General features: G+C 48.3%; 1 protein-coding gene and 1 pseudogene across 1 annotated transcript in view; both read left to right on the top strand.

The window, feature by feature from the left end:
- Slc22a2 (solute carrier family 22 member 2) overlaps positions 1-9,072 on the top strand; it is a 29,175-nt gene extending 20,103 nt beyond the window's left edge. The window contains exons 10-11 of the mRNA XM_051206093.1: positions 3,947-4,046; positions 8,886-9,072. Of these exons, the coding sequence (XP_051062050.1) occupies positions 3,947-4,046; positions 8,886-8,952 (167 nt within the window). The 3' untranslated portion in view covers positions 8,953-9,072. The remainder of the gene's footprint in view (positions 1-3,946; positions 4,047-8,885) is intronic.
- A 6,815-nt stretch (positions 9,073-15,887) lies between these two features.
- Positions 15,888-16,672, top strand: LOC127237667 (ras-related protein Rab-9A-like; annotated as a pseudogene).
- The last annotated feature ends 2,198 nt before the right edge of the window (positions 16,673-18,870 follow it).

Here is an 18,870-nt window from a genome sequence, read left to right on the forward strand (position 1 = left end):
GACGTCTCCCTGGAGTAGCCCCAACCCCCTCTGCAGTGATACCCACCCCCCTTCCGGCCTGTAAAAGAGCCTTGCTATCTCCACCACTCACTTCCGTTTCATCACTTCAAAGACGGGCGGTGACATTTCAAAACCCAGATGATAAGAATTCACAACTAGCGAAAGGCACAGCTGAGATGGAGCCCACACATTAATACTCACCCCACCCGCACCTTTCCCCAGTAGAGTTCAGGAGGAGGCATGGCATGGCCCCTTCTGTTACTGGGAGCGGGGGAGAGCCAGGAATTACCCAGCTGCTTCCTAGCCTCTCCTCTCCCCTTGCTAGTGGGTAGAGTACGCCAGCCTCTACCAGCTGCTCATCACAAAGTCTGAAAAGGTCTCAGAGACCCTGGGTGCTGCCCTTGGCCCAGCGCAGCCTTCGGGGCAGCTGCTTGTCTATGTGGTTGCAGGTTCGGGGTCACCCATTTCCCAGGGCTCGGCACCATGACATTTCCCCTGGTCCCCACAGCACACGCATCCAACACGCATCTCTTGGAGTCGCATGCTGCCCCGTTCACCCACCCAGGTTAGTTCCTTCCCTTGCCTTGGGAGAGGGAAGCCTTCCACTCCAATGAATGTTCCGAGCAGTCGCTACAACTTCCCATCAAAACAGACCCAGTGGGTCCCTCCACGTCCCATCATACTAACAAGACGGCCAACGCTGACACGCATGTGCTCCTGAGGGAACCAGCGTTACCAGGCCCAATGACAAGAGGGAGGCACATGCCCCAAATCTCGGACTCCAAGCACTGGCTGAGAGGGCCCTGTCCCAGAGCCCCCTTCCTCCTCAGGAAGTACCCACCATTCCCCAGCTCCTCCTCTCCAGGTAGGAGTTAGAGGTGGCTGAGGGGCCAGCAAGTCATTTCTGGGCAGCAGACAGGGGCTCCATGGTTCAGCAACCACTACCTAGCAAGTCCAAGGACAGTCCAGGCCTATATGAAGTAATGAGGTCCCCTTGCCCCGCCTCACCTTCCCCTGGAGGACAGAGCTGTTTTTCAAAGATTATAGCAAGCTTAAAGACTGTCCCAAATTCACCTCTGCAAGGGTTTTCGCCATCTTCTTTTTCCCCCGCTTTTAACCTGGTGGCAGGAAGGTAACTAAGACTCTAACATCTCTCCTTTCTTTCTCCCCCTCTCTCCTCTCTCTCTCTCTCTCTCTCTCTCCCCTCTCTTCTCTCTCTCTCTCTCTCCCTCCTCTCTCTCTCTCTCTCTCTCTCTCTCTCTCTCTCTCTCTCTCTCTCTCTCTCCCTCTCTCTCTCTCTGACATAGCTGTTTCATCTGAGAAGCCTAGAAATACTGGCTAAGAGCCCTCTGGAGGGCTGGGGGTGGTGGCTCAACGGCACAGCATTTGCTTGGCATGCATGAAGCCCCCATTCCATCCACAACAACAGAACAGATAAAGATCACGGGGACAGCGGGCAACGCTTTCCTGGTTAGCGAGGCTAATCCTTGCCTGAATAAAATGCTAATCTGTGATCTTGGACTTCACCCCCTTCAGAGACTCAGAGCTAGAGAGGTGTGGTAGGGTACTCCTGGGAGCCCAGCACTTGGGGAAGCAGGTGCAAGAGGCTTTGGGCTACCGGCCTAGCTTCATTACCGTTGCTATGACAAAATACAGTTGGGCGTGGGGGAGTAACATAGGAAAGAAAAGGATTTATCCTAGCTTACAATTGCGGGTCACCATCCACATTGTCAGGGAGTCAGGGAATAACTTCAAACACGTCCTCAGGCAGCCAGGAGCGAGACAAAGGAGCTTAGCGTTCTCGCTGGCTGAACGGGCTCACACGAGCACCCCCTGATTAGAGAATGGTAACACCAACTGTGGGCTAGCTCTTCCCACATCAATTAAGACAACCCTCCGTAGGTACATCCACAAGCCAACCCAGTGTAGGCAGCCTCTCACCGAGAGTCCCTTCCTCGATCTAGGTTGTGTCCAGAAGACAAAGCTAACCCTCCCATGCAGGTGGAGAAACCCTGCAGAGGGGAGGGACTCTGCTTCAGCTGAAGTAACCCAGCCTTGCTTGCATTTGTTACTCAATATGGTATGGATCGTGCCGAGAGGCTTGAGAGCGTCAGAGAAGTTAACTATTGTCCTGCACATCCACAGTTCACGCCATGGTTGTGTGGGGTAGATTATGTCACTTGACAAAGGGCAGAAAGTCAGCGGACTCTCCGGTCCCCAGGTCCTCAGACCAGCCAGGAGTCAGGGTTGGACCCAGATGCCTGGCGTAGGGCTTGAGCTTGTACCCATGGGCTCATTTCATAATGGCGTCCTATAAAACCCCAAACTGGTCAAGAACTGGCAGCCCAATTCCTACACAGTTACAGAAAAAAATATCAAAGCACACCCCTTAAAGTTGCATTATCTCCAATATGAATTTAAATAAGACAAACATATTAATATGGTTGTTATTAAAATTTTAACTAGAGACTGAAACAAAGGCACAAAAGAAGCTTGAGGGGCCACGTGCAGCCAAAAGCTCTACCCACGGTTTTCTATGCCTGATTCAACCTAGGGCCTCCTGCACTAAGTAAGCTGTCTACCACTGAGCTACACCTTCGGGTGGGGGCGGGGTGGAGACTGTTCAAGGTTCTTTTCTGTTGCTGTGATAAAACCAGTTTAGGGGAGGAGATAGAGGGGTGGAGAGAGTTGATTTGACTTACACTTCGGGTCACCATCCACCACTGAAGGAAATCCGTGCAGGAACTCTGCTTCCCGGATTTTCTCTGGCTTCCTCGATACCCTAATCAAGGCTCACCTGCTTAGGAATGGCACTGTCCACAGTAGGCTGGGCCTGTCCACATCAATTATCAATCAAGATAATCTCTCCCAGATGTAGCCACAGGCCAGCCTGATGTGGGCAATTACTCAAATGCTAACCCCTCGCCCCAAGTGAGGCTAGGTTGTGCCAAGTTTACAATAACAAGCAAGGGACCCAGTGGTTTGGGGTACTGGTTGCTCTTGCGGGAGGACCCAGATTTGGTTCCCAGCAGCTTACCACTGTCCATAGAACCCAATACCCTCTTCTGGGCTCAGCAACACGGTACCATGGGGCACACAGACACAGATGCAGGCAAAACATCCATATACATAAAATAAAACATTTATTTTCTTAATTAGATAGCACAGAGACAGAGCCTCATTCTGTAGGCTATACTGCCCTTGAATTCATGGTCTTCCCACCTTAGTCTCCCAGACACTGTGATTATAGGTGAGTACCACTAGACTCTCAGCCCTGAACCTGAGCCAAACAGCTTCAGTCTGCATTGTGACAGAATTGTATACATGGTAATATATAATGAATTTCTCTTTTATTAATGGAATTAACTGTATTAAGTGTGTGTGTGTGTGGGCATGGTTGCATGGGAGCCATGGTACCACATGTGAAGTTCAGCTCTCTCCTCCCACTATGTGGGTGGGTCCTGGGGACTGAACTCACATCCTCTAGCTTAGCAGAAAACACCTTATCCCACTGAGCCGTCTCGCTAGCCCTTGTTAGTTACTCTTGTTAGCTAGCAATGGTCCAGGTTTCTGACTTGTTCCCAACTCTGGATGCTTTCTATTGGCAGAGTTACATTCTTCTTCATATGGTTAGGTCTTTTTTCGTAGTTCTTTTCTAACTCTGAAATTTCTTAACACTGTGGCGATGTCCTGTTGCCTAGAATAACCTTGACTCAAAATGTTAAAGTATTTCATTTCCCTAAAAGGAATTGTAACTCAATGGTGTTTGGCATTAGGTACATTATTTATGGTGGAAAACTGGGTGTTGAAAGATGGCAAAGGAGTCTATAAATAAGGATGGGAAAACACAGTCCCCGAGAGAGAGAGAGAGAGAGAGAAATAAGGGAAGCCCTAATTATAGAGACTGCCTTTCTGGTTCTTGACGCGATTCACATCTGTGTCCCAGCTGTAGTTGGCCTTGTTGCTGGGGGACTTGTGCTGCTGCTACCTGAGACCAAAGGGAAGACTCTGCCTGAGACCATTGAGGATGCCGAGAACATGCAGAGGTAGGTACGTGGGCTCCCTGAATGAACTCCTGCATAGACGCTTAGGCAATTCTGGATGCACCTGGGGAGAAAGATTAGGTTGAACCCAGATCTCCTATCATGTGATCAAGGCAAGCTCCAGCAAAGCATCAGATAACAAAAAGAGACAAGAAGTAGTGAAAATATCATGGGAGGATTGGTTATAGTTCACACCTTCAAAATAGATAGGATCTGCCTAGATGTAACAAGAAAGGGAGGAGGGAAAGAGAGAGAGAGAGAGAGGGAGGGAGGGAGAGAGGGAGGGAGGGAGAGAGGGAGGGAGGGAGGGAGGGAGGGAGGGAGGGAGGAAGGAAGGAAGGAAGGAAAAAAGGAAGGAAGGAAGGAAAGTCTAGAGCCTATAGGAGAAAAACTAGTCTGTCTGCATTCACAAAAATTAATGAAGAATTAAAATGCTGTCATCACTGGGAAATCTGGATGAAGTGTTTAGTACTATACAAAGGGCTGGCTTTCTGATCATGTGTGGGGGACTCTAACACTGCTACACAAACAGTTGCCCAAAAGCAGGAGACAGAGGTGGCTGGGCAGTTGACTCAGCAGAAAGGAGAGTCCCACCACCTCCTTCACAGCCACAAGAATGTGAACTGACCAGGCACTGGCATTCCTCTGGGTCATGAGAGATCAAACTACCAGGAACACACTGTATCGGGGAAGAATATGCAGGACCCACGTGACTATGAACCATGCACTGAAACCCCAGAGAGAGTCATCCTGCCTTGTCCCCAGGCACCACCTCCTGACATTTACATGTGGCTAGGACTAATCGATAAAGCACCTTTTAATGCAGCAAAGAAAGCATCTTTTAATGCAGCAAAGGGTTAGGCACAACCTAAATGCCCTTCAGTTGGGAATCCAGCTGAATAAATTATTATATGCCATACAATAAAACACTACATAGCCATTTTTATTAAAAGGAAAAACAAGAAAGACAGTTTTATATCCACTGATAAGAAAAGTCATCGAAAAATACATTGTTAGTAGGGGGAAAAGACCAAAACATAGAAAAGTACTCATTCTACTATTTGTGTAAATAAGACATAAATACATAGACATACAAATATAGAATAGTATTACAAATGAAATGACAAGATCACAGAATCATTCAAATATCCTCCCTTATCTGTGGTTTTTATTTCCATCTTTTCAATAACCCATGGTCCTTCGGCTTCCATTGGAGTTTGGAAATGTTAAATGCAAAATTCTACAAAAAAAAAAATCTACATATGATTTTATGCCGCGCACTTCTCTGAGTGACGTGATAAAATCTTGCCTGTTTGCCCCTGTCACACTCATGACAAGAGTCTTTCCTTTGCCTGGTGTACCCACGCTGTATGTGCTACCTGCCCATTAGGCCCTCAGCAGGCCTCCTGGTTACCTGTTGGACTGCCAAGCGATCCCTGTACTTGTGTACACAATCTTCTTTTTTACTTGACCATGACCCAGAGTACAAGAGCAGTGCTACTGATGGCTCACACTTGCCAGACAGAAACTTTATGCGAAGGCAAACCTTGATAAAGACGGAGAAAATTTTATCTGTTCAGTGTGTTACACAACTGGCCCCGGGGCGGCATGCTGCTGAAGCCCGTGGGTCCGAGGCTTTCTCTGGTACTGCTGTTGAGAATACAGGTCTCAGCTGAGCCCGATGTCACATGTTGGCAGCCATGGGACACCTAGCTCTTTTTCTGGCCACGTGATCTTTCCTAAAGTGAGAAATGCTGCACTCCCAGGATCTGGGTGTGGGAACAGGCATTTCCTCTTGTTGACAGTTTGCGGGAGCTGAATGGTGGCCGGCTCTTTGGTGACCCTGTTGCTGTTGCTGATGCTGCTGTGGCTGTTACTATTGCTGTTGCTATGGCGGCAGATGCTGTTCTTATTGCTGCTGCTGATGTTGCTGCTCACTGTATTGGGTGCTGCTGCGACTGTTGCTGTTGCTGCTGACACTGTTGCTGTCACTGTTGTCACTGTTGCTGTTGCTACAGTTACTGTTCTTGTTGCTGTTGTTACTGTCACTGTTCTTACTGCTGTGGCTGTTGCTGTTAATGCTGTTACTGTTTCTATTGGTGTTGCTGCTGTGACTGTGGCTGCTGTGACTGTGGCTGCTGTGACTGGCTGCTGCTGTGACTGTGGCTGCTGCTGTGACTGTGGCTGCTGTGACTGTGGCTGCTGCTGTGACTGTGGCTGCTGCTGCTGACACTGTTGCTGTCACTGTTGTCACTGTTGCTGTTGCTACAGTTACTGTTCTTGTTGCTGTTGTTACTGTCACTGTTCTTACTGCTGTGGCTGTTGCTGTTAATGCTGTTACTGTTTCTATTGGTGTTGCTGCTGTGACTGTGGCTGCTGCTGTGACTGTGGCTGCTGCTGTGACTGTGGCTGCTGCTGCTGTGACTGTGGCTGCTGCTGTGACTGTGGCTGCTGCTGTGACTGTGGCTGCTGTGACTGTGGCTGCTGCTGTGACTATGGCTGCTGCTGTGACTGTGGCTGCTGTGACTGTGGCTGCTGTGAATGTGGCTGCTGTGAATGTGGCTGCTGTGACTGTGGCTGCTGCTGCTGTGACTGTGGCTGCTGTGAATGTGGCTGCTGTGACTGTGGCTGCTGCTGCTGTGACTGTGGCTGCTGCTGCTGTGACTGTGGCTGCTGCTGTGACTGTGGCTGCTGCTGTGACTGTGGCTGCTGCTGTGACTGTGGCTGCTATGACGGGCTGCGGGACTGTGGCTGCTGTGACTGTGGCTGCTGCTGCTGTGACTGTGGCTGCTGTGACTGTGGCTGCTGCTGTGACTGTGGCTGCTGTGACTGTGACTGCTGCTGTGACTGTGGCTGCTGCTGTGACTGTGGCTGCTGTGACTGTGGCTGCTGTGACTGTGGCTGCTGTGACTGGCTGCTGCTGTGACTGTGGCTGCTGCTGTGACTGTGGCTGCTGTGACTGTGGCTGCTGTGACTGTGGCTGCTGCTGTGACTGTGGCTGCTGCTGTGACTGTGGCTGCTGCTGTGACTGTGGCTGCTGTGACTGTGGCTGCTGTGACTGTGGCTGCTGTGACTGTGGCTGCTGTGACTGTGGCTGCTGTGACTGGCTGCTGCTGTGACTGTGGCTGCTGTGACTGTGGCTGCTGTGACTGTGGCTGCTGCTGTGACTGTGGCTGCTGCTGTGACTGTGGCTGCTGTGACTGTGGCTGCTGCTGTGACTGTGGCTGCTGTGACTGTGGCTGCTGTGACTGTGGCTGCTGTGACTGTGGCTGCTGCTGTGACTGTGGCTGCTGTGACTGTGGCTGCTGCTGTGACTGTGGCTGCTGTGACTGTGGCTGCTGCTGTGACTGTGGCTGCTGCTGTGACTGTGGCTGCTGCTGTGACTGTGGCTGCTGTGACTGTGGCTGCTGCTGTGACTGTGGCTGCGGTGACTGTGGCTGCTGTGACTGTGGCTGCTGCTGCTGTGACTGTGGCTGCTGCTGTGACTGTGGCTGCTGTGACTGTGGCTGCTGCTGTGACTGTGGCTGCTATGACTGTGGCTGCGGTGACTGTGGCTGCTGTGACTGTGGCTGCTGCTGTGACTGTGGCTGCTGCTGTGACTGTGGCTGCTGTGACTGTGGCTGCTGTGACTGTGGCTGCTGTGACTGTGGCTGCTGTGACTGTGGCTGCTGCTGTGACTGTGGCTGCTGCTGTGACTGTGGCTGCTGCTGCTGTTTCTGTTCTTGCTGCTGCCATCACTGTCGGTGTCACTGTTACTGTTGTCGTTGCTGCATTTCCTGTTGCTGCTGCCATGACAGCTATTGCGGTTACTGTTGACATTAATGTGTTTGCTGCTATGTTTTCTCCTTTGTTGTTACTGCTGCTCTTTATGCTGCTGCTACTGCGGCTGCCGTTGCTGTCACTCATGTTAATGCTGCTTCTACTGTTGTTAAAGCTCCTGTGCTGCTGCTGCTGTCACTCATGTTAATGCTGCTTCTACTGTTGTTAAAGCTCCTGTGACCTTTTATGCAGTGCGTATTGCGTATGATGTTCTTCTTGATGTCCCTGCTGTGATTACTGCTGTGGCTGTCATCTTCAGTGGTGCTGATGTTGGCATCCTTGCTTCTTTGCTGTCGCTGTTCCTACTGTTGTTGTCAATGCTGCCACTAACACTGTTCGTGCTACCATTAGTTTTGTTGCTGGGATTGTTGCTGTTGCTTCTGCTGTTCACAATGCCACCGGTGTTACTACTGATGCTGTTGTCGCCGTTGCTGTCATTGCTGTTGCCACTGATGATGCTACTGCTGTTATTTCCATTATTTTTGCAACTCCTCCTGCTGTTTCGTTTTTTTGTTTGTTTTTTTTTTTTTTTTTTTTAATTGCTGCTGCTGTTACTCTTAGCTCTGGCACTGCTATCAATACAGTTGCTGATGTTGCTGCTGTTACTGTTACTGCTGTTGTTGTTGTCCGTGCTGTGGCTGACATGGCCGCTCTTGGTGTTGTTATTAGTGCCACTGCTGACACTGGCACTTAGCTCTCAATGTCGTCATCGTTGTTGTTACTGCTGGTGACACCGCTGCTGTCGCTGCCGTCCATGCTCCCGCCATTGCTGTGGCTATCACTGATGCTCTGTGGTTGAGCCTGGAGACTCTGGCAGCTCAGTGCATCTGCGTGCCCCCCCCCCTACCTGGAGCCTAGGAGGCCTACAGCACTGCAGGGTGATTTGATGAGATTCTGTTACCCACATCTCAGATGGGACTGGTGTAGAAACGGACCGTGTGGGGAAACGTAACTGGGGCAGCCCACACCTGACCCAGTACAAAGACGACTTCCCCGCCTGTCTAATTTGATTTCCTATTGCAGGCCAAGAAAGAAGAAAGAGAAGAGAATTTACATCCAGGGCAAGAAAGCAGATTTCCAGCTAAGCTAAGGAGAAAGGGTGTGGTCGCTGCCGGACCGGACCGGAGGCAGAGACTCTCCCCACATCACAAACCCACGCAACCCAACCGCACTCACCCTTGAACTCCATCTGCGGGGAGCCACAGCTGCACGGTTTGTTGAGCTGATGTGTCAAACTCTACCGCCGGCCAGGACCTTCCTTCTCACACTGTCCTCGGCAGTCCCGGGAAAAGGCTCATTGCTTTACTGGATTTGGTTTTTCCATCTTTACAGTTCTTTATTTGGGTTCTTTTCCCACCATGACATCAACCGAAAAGGCACTCGGGAGCTGTGGGTCAGGGAAACCAAATATTAAAAAAAAAAAAAAAAAACGAAAATCGGAAAAACGATAAACTTGAGAGAGAAAATAATTTACTTTTTTTTCAGAAATAAACTCAAGGCAGTATCACAGAACGTGCACAAGAAGCTTGGAATGGGGCCTTTCAGTATTATAAACATGATGAAATTTCAAAATGTGTTGTTTACTATGTGGCTCACACTTAAAAAGGATCCCAAACCAAAGGAGGAGAATATAGTTGAGCTATCAGTAAGTGCGACCATATTGGCAGTAGATGAACACAAACACATTCCTTCTGTAACAGACCTGATGGAGAGCGCTGTAGGAGTATTCCAGACATTACTGCATTGCTGAATCAGCTGTGACAGGAGTTTTCACTTCGGTAAAAATTTTCCTCAAAAGTAACGGACCTTAAAAATGGCATTACTAGAGCCAAGTGTGGTGGCCTTTAACCCTAACATTCGGGAGGCAGAGGCAGGAGGATCTCTGTGAGTTTGAGGCCAGCCTGGTCTACAGAGCGAGTTCCAGGACAGCCGGGGCTAGTCACAGAGAAAGCCTGATTCGAAAAACAAAACAAAAGAAATGGCATAAAGAATCTTACCAAAGTTTTAAAGAGAAATACCATGCCTGGGGAGATGGCTCCGCCAATGAAGACGCTTGACTTACAAGCCTGAAGGGCTGAGTTCAATCCCTTCCCCAGGGTGAGGGGCAGAATTGTGCTCTTGACAACTCAATGCTGGGGGGGGAGGGGGCGACAGGCAGGATTTTGGGGCTCACTAGTCAACTAGCCTAGCTCACTTGATAAATTTCAAGTCAGTAAGAGACCCGATCTCTAAAAAAGAAAGTACAAGGAGGCGGGAAAGATGCTGCAGAGCCAAAGGCGCTTGCTTATCTTGCAAAGAGTCCCAGTTTGATCCCCACCACCACCACCCTCCACGCATGTGCCATGGCAGCTCACAGCCATCTGTAGCTCCGGTCCCTGGAGACCCAATGCCTTCTTCTGATCGCCACACTCACCGGGCATACACAGGTACATAGACACAGATAGAAGGAAAATACCCATGCACATAAAATAACTTTTAAAACATGCAATTACAAAACTTAGAAATGGGCAGTTACACCAGGTGGCGGTAGATCACGCCTTTAATTCCAGCACTCAAGAGGCAGAGGCAGGTGGATCTCCGTGAGTTCCAGGCCAGTCTGGTCTACAGAGTGAGTTCTAGGACAGCCAGAACAGTCATACAGAGAAACCCTGTCTCAAAACAAAAAAAGAAAGAAAGAAAAGAAAAGAGAGGGAGGGAAGGAGGGAGGAAGGAAGGAAAGAAAGAAAGAGAGAGAGAGAGAAAGGAAGGAAGGAAGGAAGGAAGGAAGGAAGGAAGGAAGGAAGGAAGGAAGGGTGGGCTAATTACAAAATGTGCATAGTCAGTGTTAATGACAGAAATGCAGATTAAAACTGAAATAAAACTCTTGACATCAAATCAGTAAAACAAAGTTAGCAATAATGAGCACAGATAATCTACTCCATGCATTTCTCACTAAAGTAGCCAATAGGATATTCTTTCAGGGCACAGCTTGGCAACGTCTGTCGGTATCACAAACGTATGTGTCTGATTCTGCAGTGTCGCCTCTGTTATTATCTTTGATAAGTGAAACTCTGCACGGAGAGGCAGTTCAGAAATGCCACTGCTTGTAGGTGATGGCAAAAATAAGAAGTAACTCAAGTTTACGGATATGAAGAATGCTTATATAAGTCCTGGCATCGCCATTCATCCGTTAAACAGAGCAGGAGAAAGACCAATAGAAAGTTCCAGCATGATGGACAGGTGCTAGACAAGTAATGTAGGAGTTAAGAATGCCCACCTACCTGGTGACCCATGGAGAAGGCAAGATTTTATATATTTTTGCAATAACTGCATCTTGTGTGTTCATACATGCCCTGGTTAAAAAACAAAAAAAAAAACCTCACAGGTGACTTGCTTTCCTTGAGTTCAAGATTTCAGGTCACCGTCCATCTTTGGAGAGATGCCAAAGTGGGATGAGCATTAAGAGCCAGTCACATCCACCATGAACAAAAGCTGGGATTTTGCGTGTCCTCATTTACTTACACATTTCTATTGGTTTGTAGCCACTGAGTGTTTAAAAACACGTTTAAATTAAATGATCACAAAAGTGGAACTCATCTTTACATGCATATTGGATCCACTTAGAGAACACACCGGGTCACATTACACAGTGAGAGAATGTGAATCCAGACATCCTCCCTGGGGCAGCCTGGGGGTGGCTGCCTGGCTGGGAGACACCACCTCACCCACGGGTTTTACACAGTATCTGACCTGGAAGCAATGAAGCCCAGGGATGTGGACCTCTGTACAACACAAAACAGAATTAGCCCTCATCGATGATGAGGATGACATATCCAAGCCTGTTTCCCTTTGCACAATTGGTGGGCCTGAGCTAAGACCGCTGGTCCCCAGGGACTCTGAATTAACTTCTGGCAGCTTCCCTCCACTAAGGCTGGTAGACGGAGGGGTCTTGGGCTCACCTAGACCTTCAGACATCTTGCTCATGTTCCCTCAAGGCAGAAAGATACACAGGATTATGCCCATGTCAGTGTCATTCCAGCTGGGCATACTTTAGCCTTGTGTGGTAGCTGGGTCCCCTCATTTTATCCCTTCCCTGGCTTGTCTGGGACAGGACAGACCATGCACCATAGGGTTTCCCCTTCTGCACACCCTTCTTCAAGTACCAGGCCTCAAAAGATTGTCTGTCTGCCCCTGGCTCCAGCTGCCTGTCCTGGCCACCTCTCGGATCACCCCATTCCCAGCTGCCTCTGGTAATCCATGGCTTTTCTCTGGGACGCCAACCAAGCAAGCTCCCTCTGGCCCCTGGTCAAGAAATTCATAACCCATGACCCAGAATCCGAGGATTCTACTGTGAGTGACGTGTGGGCTTGGGGGACTGCTGTGAGTGACGTGCAGTATGAGGCCACTGACCTTCTAAATGAACACAGCTGTGCCATGGAAACTGGCTGTCACTCCAGAGTTCAAGAGCCTCGAGTTGTCTTAGGTTCCTGTGCTCCCGGACTCCTAAAAAGCAATGGGTATTCAACCCCAGGTACCTGCCGTGGATGACTCCTCCCACGATCCAACTCAGCCGGGCATCCTGGGAGTTTCACTTCATGTTTTGTTTTGCTTCTAAAGCCCAGCCTGGCCCTGAACTCACTACGTAGCTGAGGATAGCTGCCAGCTCCTGATCCCCCTGCCTCCACCTCCCTAGTGCCAGGGTTCGACACCACGCTCGGTTTATGAACCCCAAGGCTTGGTATGTGCTAAGCAAGCAGCCTACCAGCCGAGCCACAACCCAGCCCCTCCTAAAGGCTTCCTAGAGACAGCGTTCCCACTTTAGAACTTTCCTGCCAGCGAGGACAATGTTCCCTTGCCTCTGTATACTGCTAAGATGCTGAGAGAAACCTGCAGTTGTGTTTCACTTGTCTGTTTTCCAAGTTCTCTCCCATCCTCAGAGAGGATGCAAGCACCCAAAACTAGCTGCTCAATGACTATGCCAGCCTCGGGGACACTAAGAGTGAAGCAGAGTCCCTAGCTCCCAGGTGTCACAATCACAGGGGACAGTGCCACCCCAGCACAGCGCGGGCGCTGACATTAAAGCACAGTCCAGGGGGTGGGTTTTGTTGACCTTTCCTATAGAGCAATCCTTGCTATTAAATAATAATCCTGCCTTGCCCTGCACACGGGATGGACAACGTAGGTGTGGGTTTTGCCTCCACTGGGGACAGAGACAGAAAATGAATGAGCAAGCAATGATAACGCAACGTGATCAGAGCTCCCTGGGAAGGAAGAAAGGGCCCCGAGCTCACAAAGTCAAAGCTGAGTCCTGCACGCAGAGCTGAGACAAGGCTCTCCGGAGAGCAGACACTTAACTAAGATGCTAAAAATTCTCAAGAATTGCCACCTGGACCCAGGCCAGAGTTGGAGGATGGAGAGGACTGAACAGATAGGGAAGAGATTGGAGGAAGAATGATGGCCGGTTGGACGTGGGGCAGAGGCTAAAGGGGAAATCCAAGACAAGCAAGCATTCCTAGTGAGAATGGTTTTGCAAGCATCTGCCAGGAGACAAAGCAGAAATACTTGGGGCTGTTGGAAGGAAGACTTGCTTTGCTATAGTCCAGTGTGTACAACCGATAGATAAATGAAGGTTTGCGGCAAGCTGAGGTTACCGGCTGAGGAATGGTGTCACTACAGTGCTATCCATCTCTGAATTCAGTGCAACCAGCTGCCACGCAATGAACTAACGTTAGACGGGAGCAAAGCCTTGCCCTTCCCATTCTTGAGCTGAAGCGGGAGTGTGCCTGGCACACAATAGACGGTTGACGAATAAGGGCTAAGTTCGCTAATGCTGCCTGGCTGGATAACGAATCAGAGGGTATATTCTTGATGGGGCCAGAGAGATGCGTCCGCACTTAAGAGCCCTTGCCACTCTAGCAGAGGATCCAAGTTCAGTTCCCAGCGCCCTCATCTGGACCTCCGATTTCTTCTGACTGGAGGTCGAGGCCTTTCCTCAAACCCACAGGCAGTAGAATTCCCATGCACCTTTGCTTTTGGTTGTGGGCATTCACCTTCATTTTGCCTCTTCTCCCTCCCTCTCAGCCTCTGGGCTAAGGGGTTTTGCCTTCTTGTTAACCTTTTTGGCTATGTATAATCAGTAGGTGAACATCAGGTGGTCATTTCTGTTTGTTTATGGCTGGAAAGCCATGACTGAAACACATGCCTTGTGAGCATGAGGACCCGAGTTCAATCCCCAGGACCCACATGACAAGCAGGCATGGTGGTACACCCTTGTAATCTCCGTGCTGGGGATGTGGTGCCCAGCAGGTCCCTGGGGCTCACTGGCAAGTCACCCTGGCCTGGTTGGCAAGCTCCAAACCAGTGAGAGACTCAAAAATAAGGCAGGGGCCAGGAAGATGGTTCAGCAGCTAAAGTGCTGGCTATACAAACAGGAAGGCAGGAGTTCAAATCCCCAGAACCCATGGAAATGCTAGCTTGCCTGTGATTGCAGTGTTGGCTAAAGAACAAGCTGGCTGTTAAGACGGGCTCTGAGGTCGACTGACAAACCCTACCTCAAAGAATGAAGTTGGAGAGTTATCAAGGAAGACTTCCGACATCAACCTCTGGCCTCCACATGCCCATGTCTGCACCTGCACCCATTCACATGCATGTGCACACTCACATGTCGTGTGTGCTCCCATTCACATGTGTGTGCACCCTCACATGTCATGCACCCATACACATGTGTGCACACTCACATGTCATGCACCCATACACATGTGTACACACTCACATGTCATGCACCCATACACATGTGTGCACACTCACATGTCGTGTGTGCTCCCATTCACATGTGTGTGCACACTCACATGTCATGCACCCATTCACATGCATGTGCACACTCACATGTCATGCACCCATACACATGTGTGTGCACTCATGTCTTGCACCCATTCACATGTGTGTGCACACTCACATGTCGCGTGTGCTCCCATCACATGTGTGTGAACCCTCACATGTCATGCACCCATACACATGTGTGCATCCTCACATGTCATGCACCCATTCACATGCATGTGCACCCTCACATGTCATGCAACTATTCACATTTGAACACACACACACAACCACACACATATAAATGAAGTGGAGAAAAAGATAGACAACCCCTAAATAACAGACACATGTGCACACATATGCACCCACACACCAACATACACACACATGGGTGGGGAGATGTCTTAAGTGCATGTGCCTGATTATTATTTCCAAGTGTGGTAGTTAAGGTCATGGCGTCTACATTCATGGTGACATGCTGTCAACCTTGCAAGCAGGCAGGCTTCCCTGGATATGTCAGAGTCAAGGCTGGCTCACTTCTGCATGGTCAGCTGATGTGACGCTCCCTGGACTGTGGGGAGCGAGCTGGGGTGCTGTGGCTATGGAGGTTTAGGTTTTAACCAGCAACAAATGGCTGCCATGCTTTACTTAGTTAGGCCTGTGGCTGTATTTATGCTGAATGTGTACAGGCTTGTACATGTGTCAGTATTTCCTATAACAACCATCTATTAATGACTCACAGAATAGTCAGATTATATGTTGTATTGAGTGATCTAGGTTAAGCTATGTTTGTGTGGGATACTGTGTCCTCCTAGAGTCTTGAGCATCTTCATATTTGGGTGCCCAGCAAAGGGAGAGAGATTGCAGGAGCACGCTCCTCTACTGTGGGACACCTGTCATTCACTGTTAGGAGGAGTTGGTGTGTAATTTCAAGGTTTCCAGAATGGACTAAGGAGTAGTATCCAGTAAGAGGTTATTTCCATGGGTCGGGGCAATAGCTCAGCAATGAAGAGTACATATTGCTTTTCCAGAGGACCCAAGTTCAGTTCCCAGAACCCACACTGGGTGACTCACAATCACCTGTCAACTCTAGCTCCAAGGGATCTGATGCCCTCTCCTAACTTCTGGAGGGACCTGCATTCATGTTCACATACCCATACAAAATACGATTATAAAAAGATGCACAATTTGATAAAAAATAAATCTTAGAAAAGTTTAAGTGGGTATTGATGCGTCTGCCGAAGTCGCCAGCTTTTGGAGCTGGAGCTGGGTACCGCTCTCTACGCTGCCTAACCTCTTCTTCCCTGGTTGCACCCAGGCGGGCTGGCTAACAGCTCCCGGGGCATCCTGGGTGTGGTTGGAAGATAATGATGCTTGAACTGAACTACTAAGGATTCTGAAATTAAAAGCTCACACTATTAATAATGGCAGGAAAATCGTCTCTTTTTAAAGTAATTCTTCTTGGAGATGGTGGAGTTGGCAAAAGTTCTCTTATGAACAGACCAGCTTTTCCACACAACAGGTGTGGAATTCTTAAATAAAGATTTGGAGGTAGATGGACGTTTTTTTTTTTTTAACCATGCAGATTTGGGACACAGCTGGACAAGAGTGATTCCGAAGATTGTGGATGCCATTTCACAGAGGTTTTCTGACTGTTGCCTATTTACTTTTAGTGTCGATGATTCGCAAAGCTTCCAGAATCTGAGCAACTGGAAGAACGGATTCATATATTATGCAGGTGAGAAAGAGCCCCAAGAGCTTTCTTTTTGTGATTTTGGGCAACAAGATTGACATAAAGGAACGGCGGGAGTCTATAGAAGAAGTCCAAGCCAGGTGCAGGGACAATGGCAAATACCCTTACTTTGAAATGAATGCAAAAGATTCCACCAATGTTGCAGCTGCCTTTGAGGAGGCCGTTTGGAGAGTTCTGACTACAGAAGATAGGACAGATCACCTGATTCAGACAGGCACAGTCAATCTGCACCGAACCCAAACCAAACTCATCTTGCTGTTGATGGCATTAAAGAGATGGTCAGTACATTCTACACACACACACACACACACACACACACACACGGATGGTGGAAAAGAGAATTAATATTTGCAGGAGGGCTCACCTAGTAATAAAATCCAACTAACGAAGGAATACTACTGCCTCATTAATTGTTGGGAGAAGGGACACATTCGCTCTGGAGGAAATCTATTTACTCAGTAATGGCACCTTACATTTGTAAATTGTAATAGTGGCCTAATGTTTAATTATAAATGTTAGTACTAATAAGATGACCAAGAATTGAATTGTAATTCAAAAACCTTTACTATTCTAGAAGTTACACTTAGGTTGTCCCCCCGCCCCATGCAAGAAAATGGAGCATTACTTTTATATTTTTATATAATTAGCACTCTATCCTTGGTCCAGGGAAGTAAATTCCTGCAGCAATACTATTAAAGATTATTTTTTAAAAAAAGAAAGAAACGTTTAAGTGTATTTTTGTTAAGTTTCGTTTGTTTACTTTTTATCTCTCTTAGCTTCTCTTCCTGTTGCTGTGATAATCCCGAGTTAAGGGACATGACTTTATTTACTTCAGTTCATAGTTTAAGGGTCTGTCAGTCATGACAGGAAGTTGAGACAGCAGGAGCTTGGAGCAGCTGGTGGCATCACAGTCACAATCAGGAAGCAGAGGGCAATGCATGCTAGTACTCACCCTCTTTTTGCATTTTATACAACCCAGGCTCACCTGCCTAGGGAAAAGCCCACCCGTGACTAAAATGGACCTTCCCACTCCGTATTATCAAGACAACCTCTCATGGGCATGCCCCAGGCCACCCCCCAAGGAATTCCAAATTCTGCCAAGTTGATAGTTAATACTGACCGGCACTGTGTGACAGCTCCAAAAGCATGCTTTGCGACTTACGAGACAGATGAGTGTGAAGTTGTAAGGCACTGTCAGTCTTTCCAGAGCCCACTACCTGCCACCCTGCAGACCAAGCAGTTTACACTCACTATTCCAAACCCTGAAGTTTTTCTCCTTGATTCTTAGGTTACTGTGGTTCTGGGCAGCCAACCCGTTTAGTATAAAATGACCAAACCACAGACATGTCCACTTTAAACAATCTTTATTGTTCCTGTTTGATCTCTTCGCTGGGAGTGCTAGTTGGCTGTGCTGTTAATGCACCATTGCACCATTGCACCATTGCACGGCTCATGTTAGTTGAGTTGAACTGATAAACAGTTTACAAGCGTTATGGAACTCATGGGTGTGTTTTCACTGGCGCAAACTCTATTATTTGTTCTCTGTAAGCACTGTTGCTCTTTTTTACAGAGCCAAAACTATTCTGAGTGACCATAATTACTGTCTCTGCGATGATGAAATTGTCTCTGCTTGGCCATCTGAAGCCTTCCTTATTTAGGCATCTTTGTCTTTTTAACGCTGCCCTGGACATCTCTGAGGACTTGCTCTTTGGCAAAAATGCTTGCCTGCTTTCATGAACTATTCCACCTCTTTATTTATTTATTTATTTATTTTTTGTTCCTAAGTCTAGTCACAATACCCCTTCTTAAAATCCTATTTTAGCAAGTTATGGTTTGCTCTGTAGTACTGTGTTCTTGTGTGAGAACAGATGCCTCTTCGTTTAACTACCAACTGTTTCTCATCCTCGCAAGTCCCTCGTGTGAAAGACCTTTTTATTGATTTTGTTTTCTTTCCTCCCACCAAATGACATCCTAAATTATAACAATACCATCCAAAGTTTTATAAATCTTCCTTTTGAGAAAATAGTACCAAACAGCAATTTTTACAGGCCGGCGGGAAAACACGCTCGTAACAATGTTTCTTAAATCGTATATGTTTGAGTGTTTGCCTGCATAATGTGTATGTGTACCATGTGTATGTCTGGTGCCTGCAGAGGCCAGGACAGGGTGTCAGGTCTCCTAGGATGGAAGTCATGGCTGGTTTTAAGCTACAATATGGGTGCCAGGAATTGAACCCAAGGCTTCTGTCCTCTGCAAGACCATGGAGTCATCTCTCCAGACCCACAGAGAGCAATTTTAAGATGCCAAACCATGGGCTGGGAATGTAGCCATGTTGGTAGAATGCTTGCCTGGGTTCCGCCCCCAGCACCACATAACACCAAGCATGGTGGTGCAGGCCTGCAATCCCACCCAGAGCATGGGAAGTGAAGGGAGGAAAGACTGGAGCTGAGACTCAAGGTC

This window comes from Phodopus roborovskii, unplaced genomic scaffold (assembly GCF_943737965.1).
Source record: "Phodopus roborovskii unplaced genomic scaffold, PHOROB, whole genome shotgun sequence".
Lineage (NCBI taxonomy): Eukaryota > Metazoa > Chordata > Mammalia > Rodentia > Cricetidae > Phodopus > Phodopus roborovskii.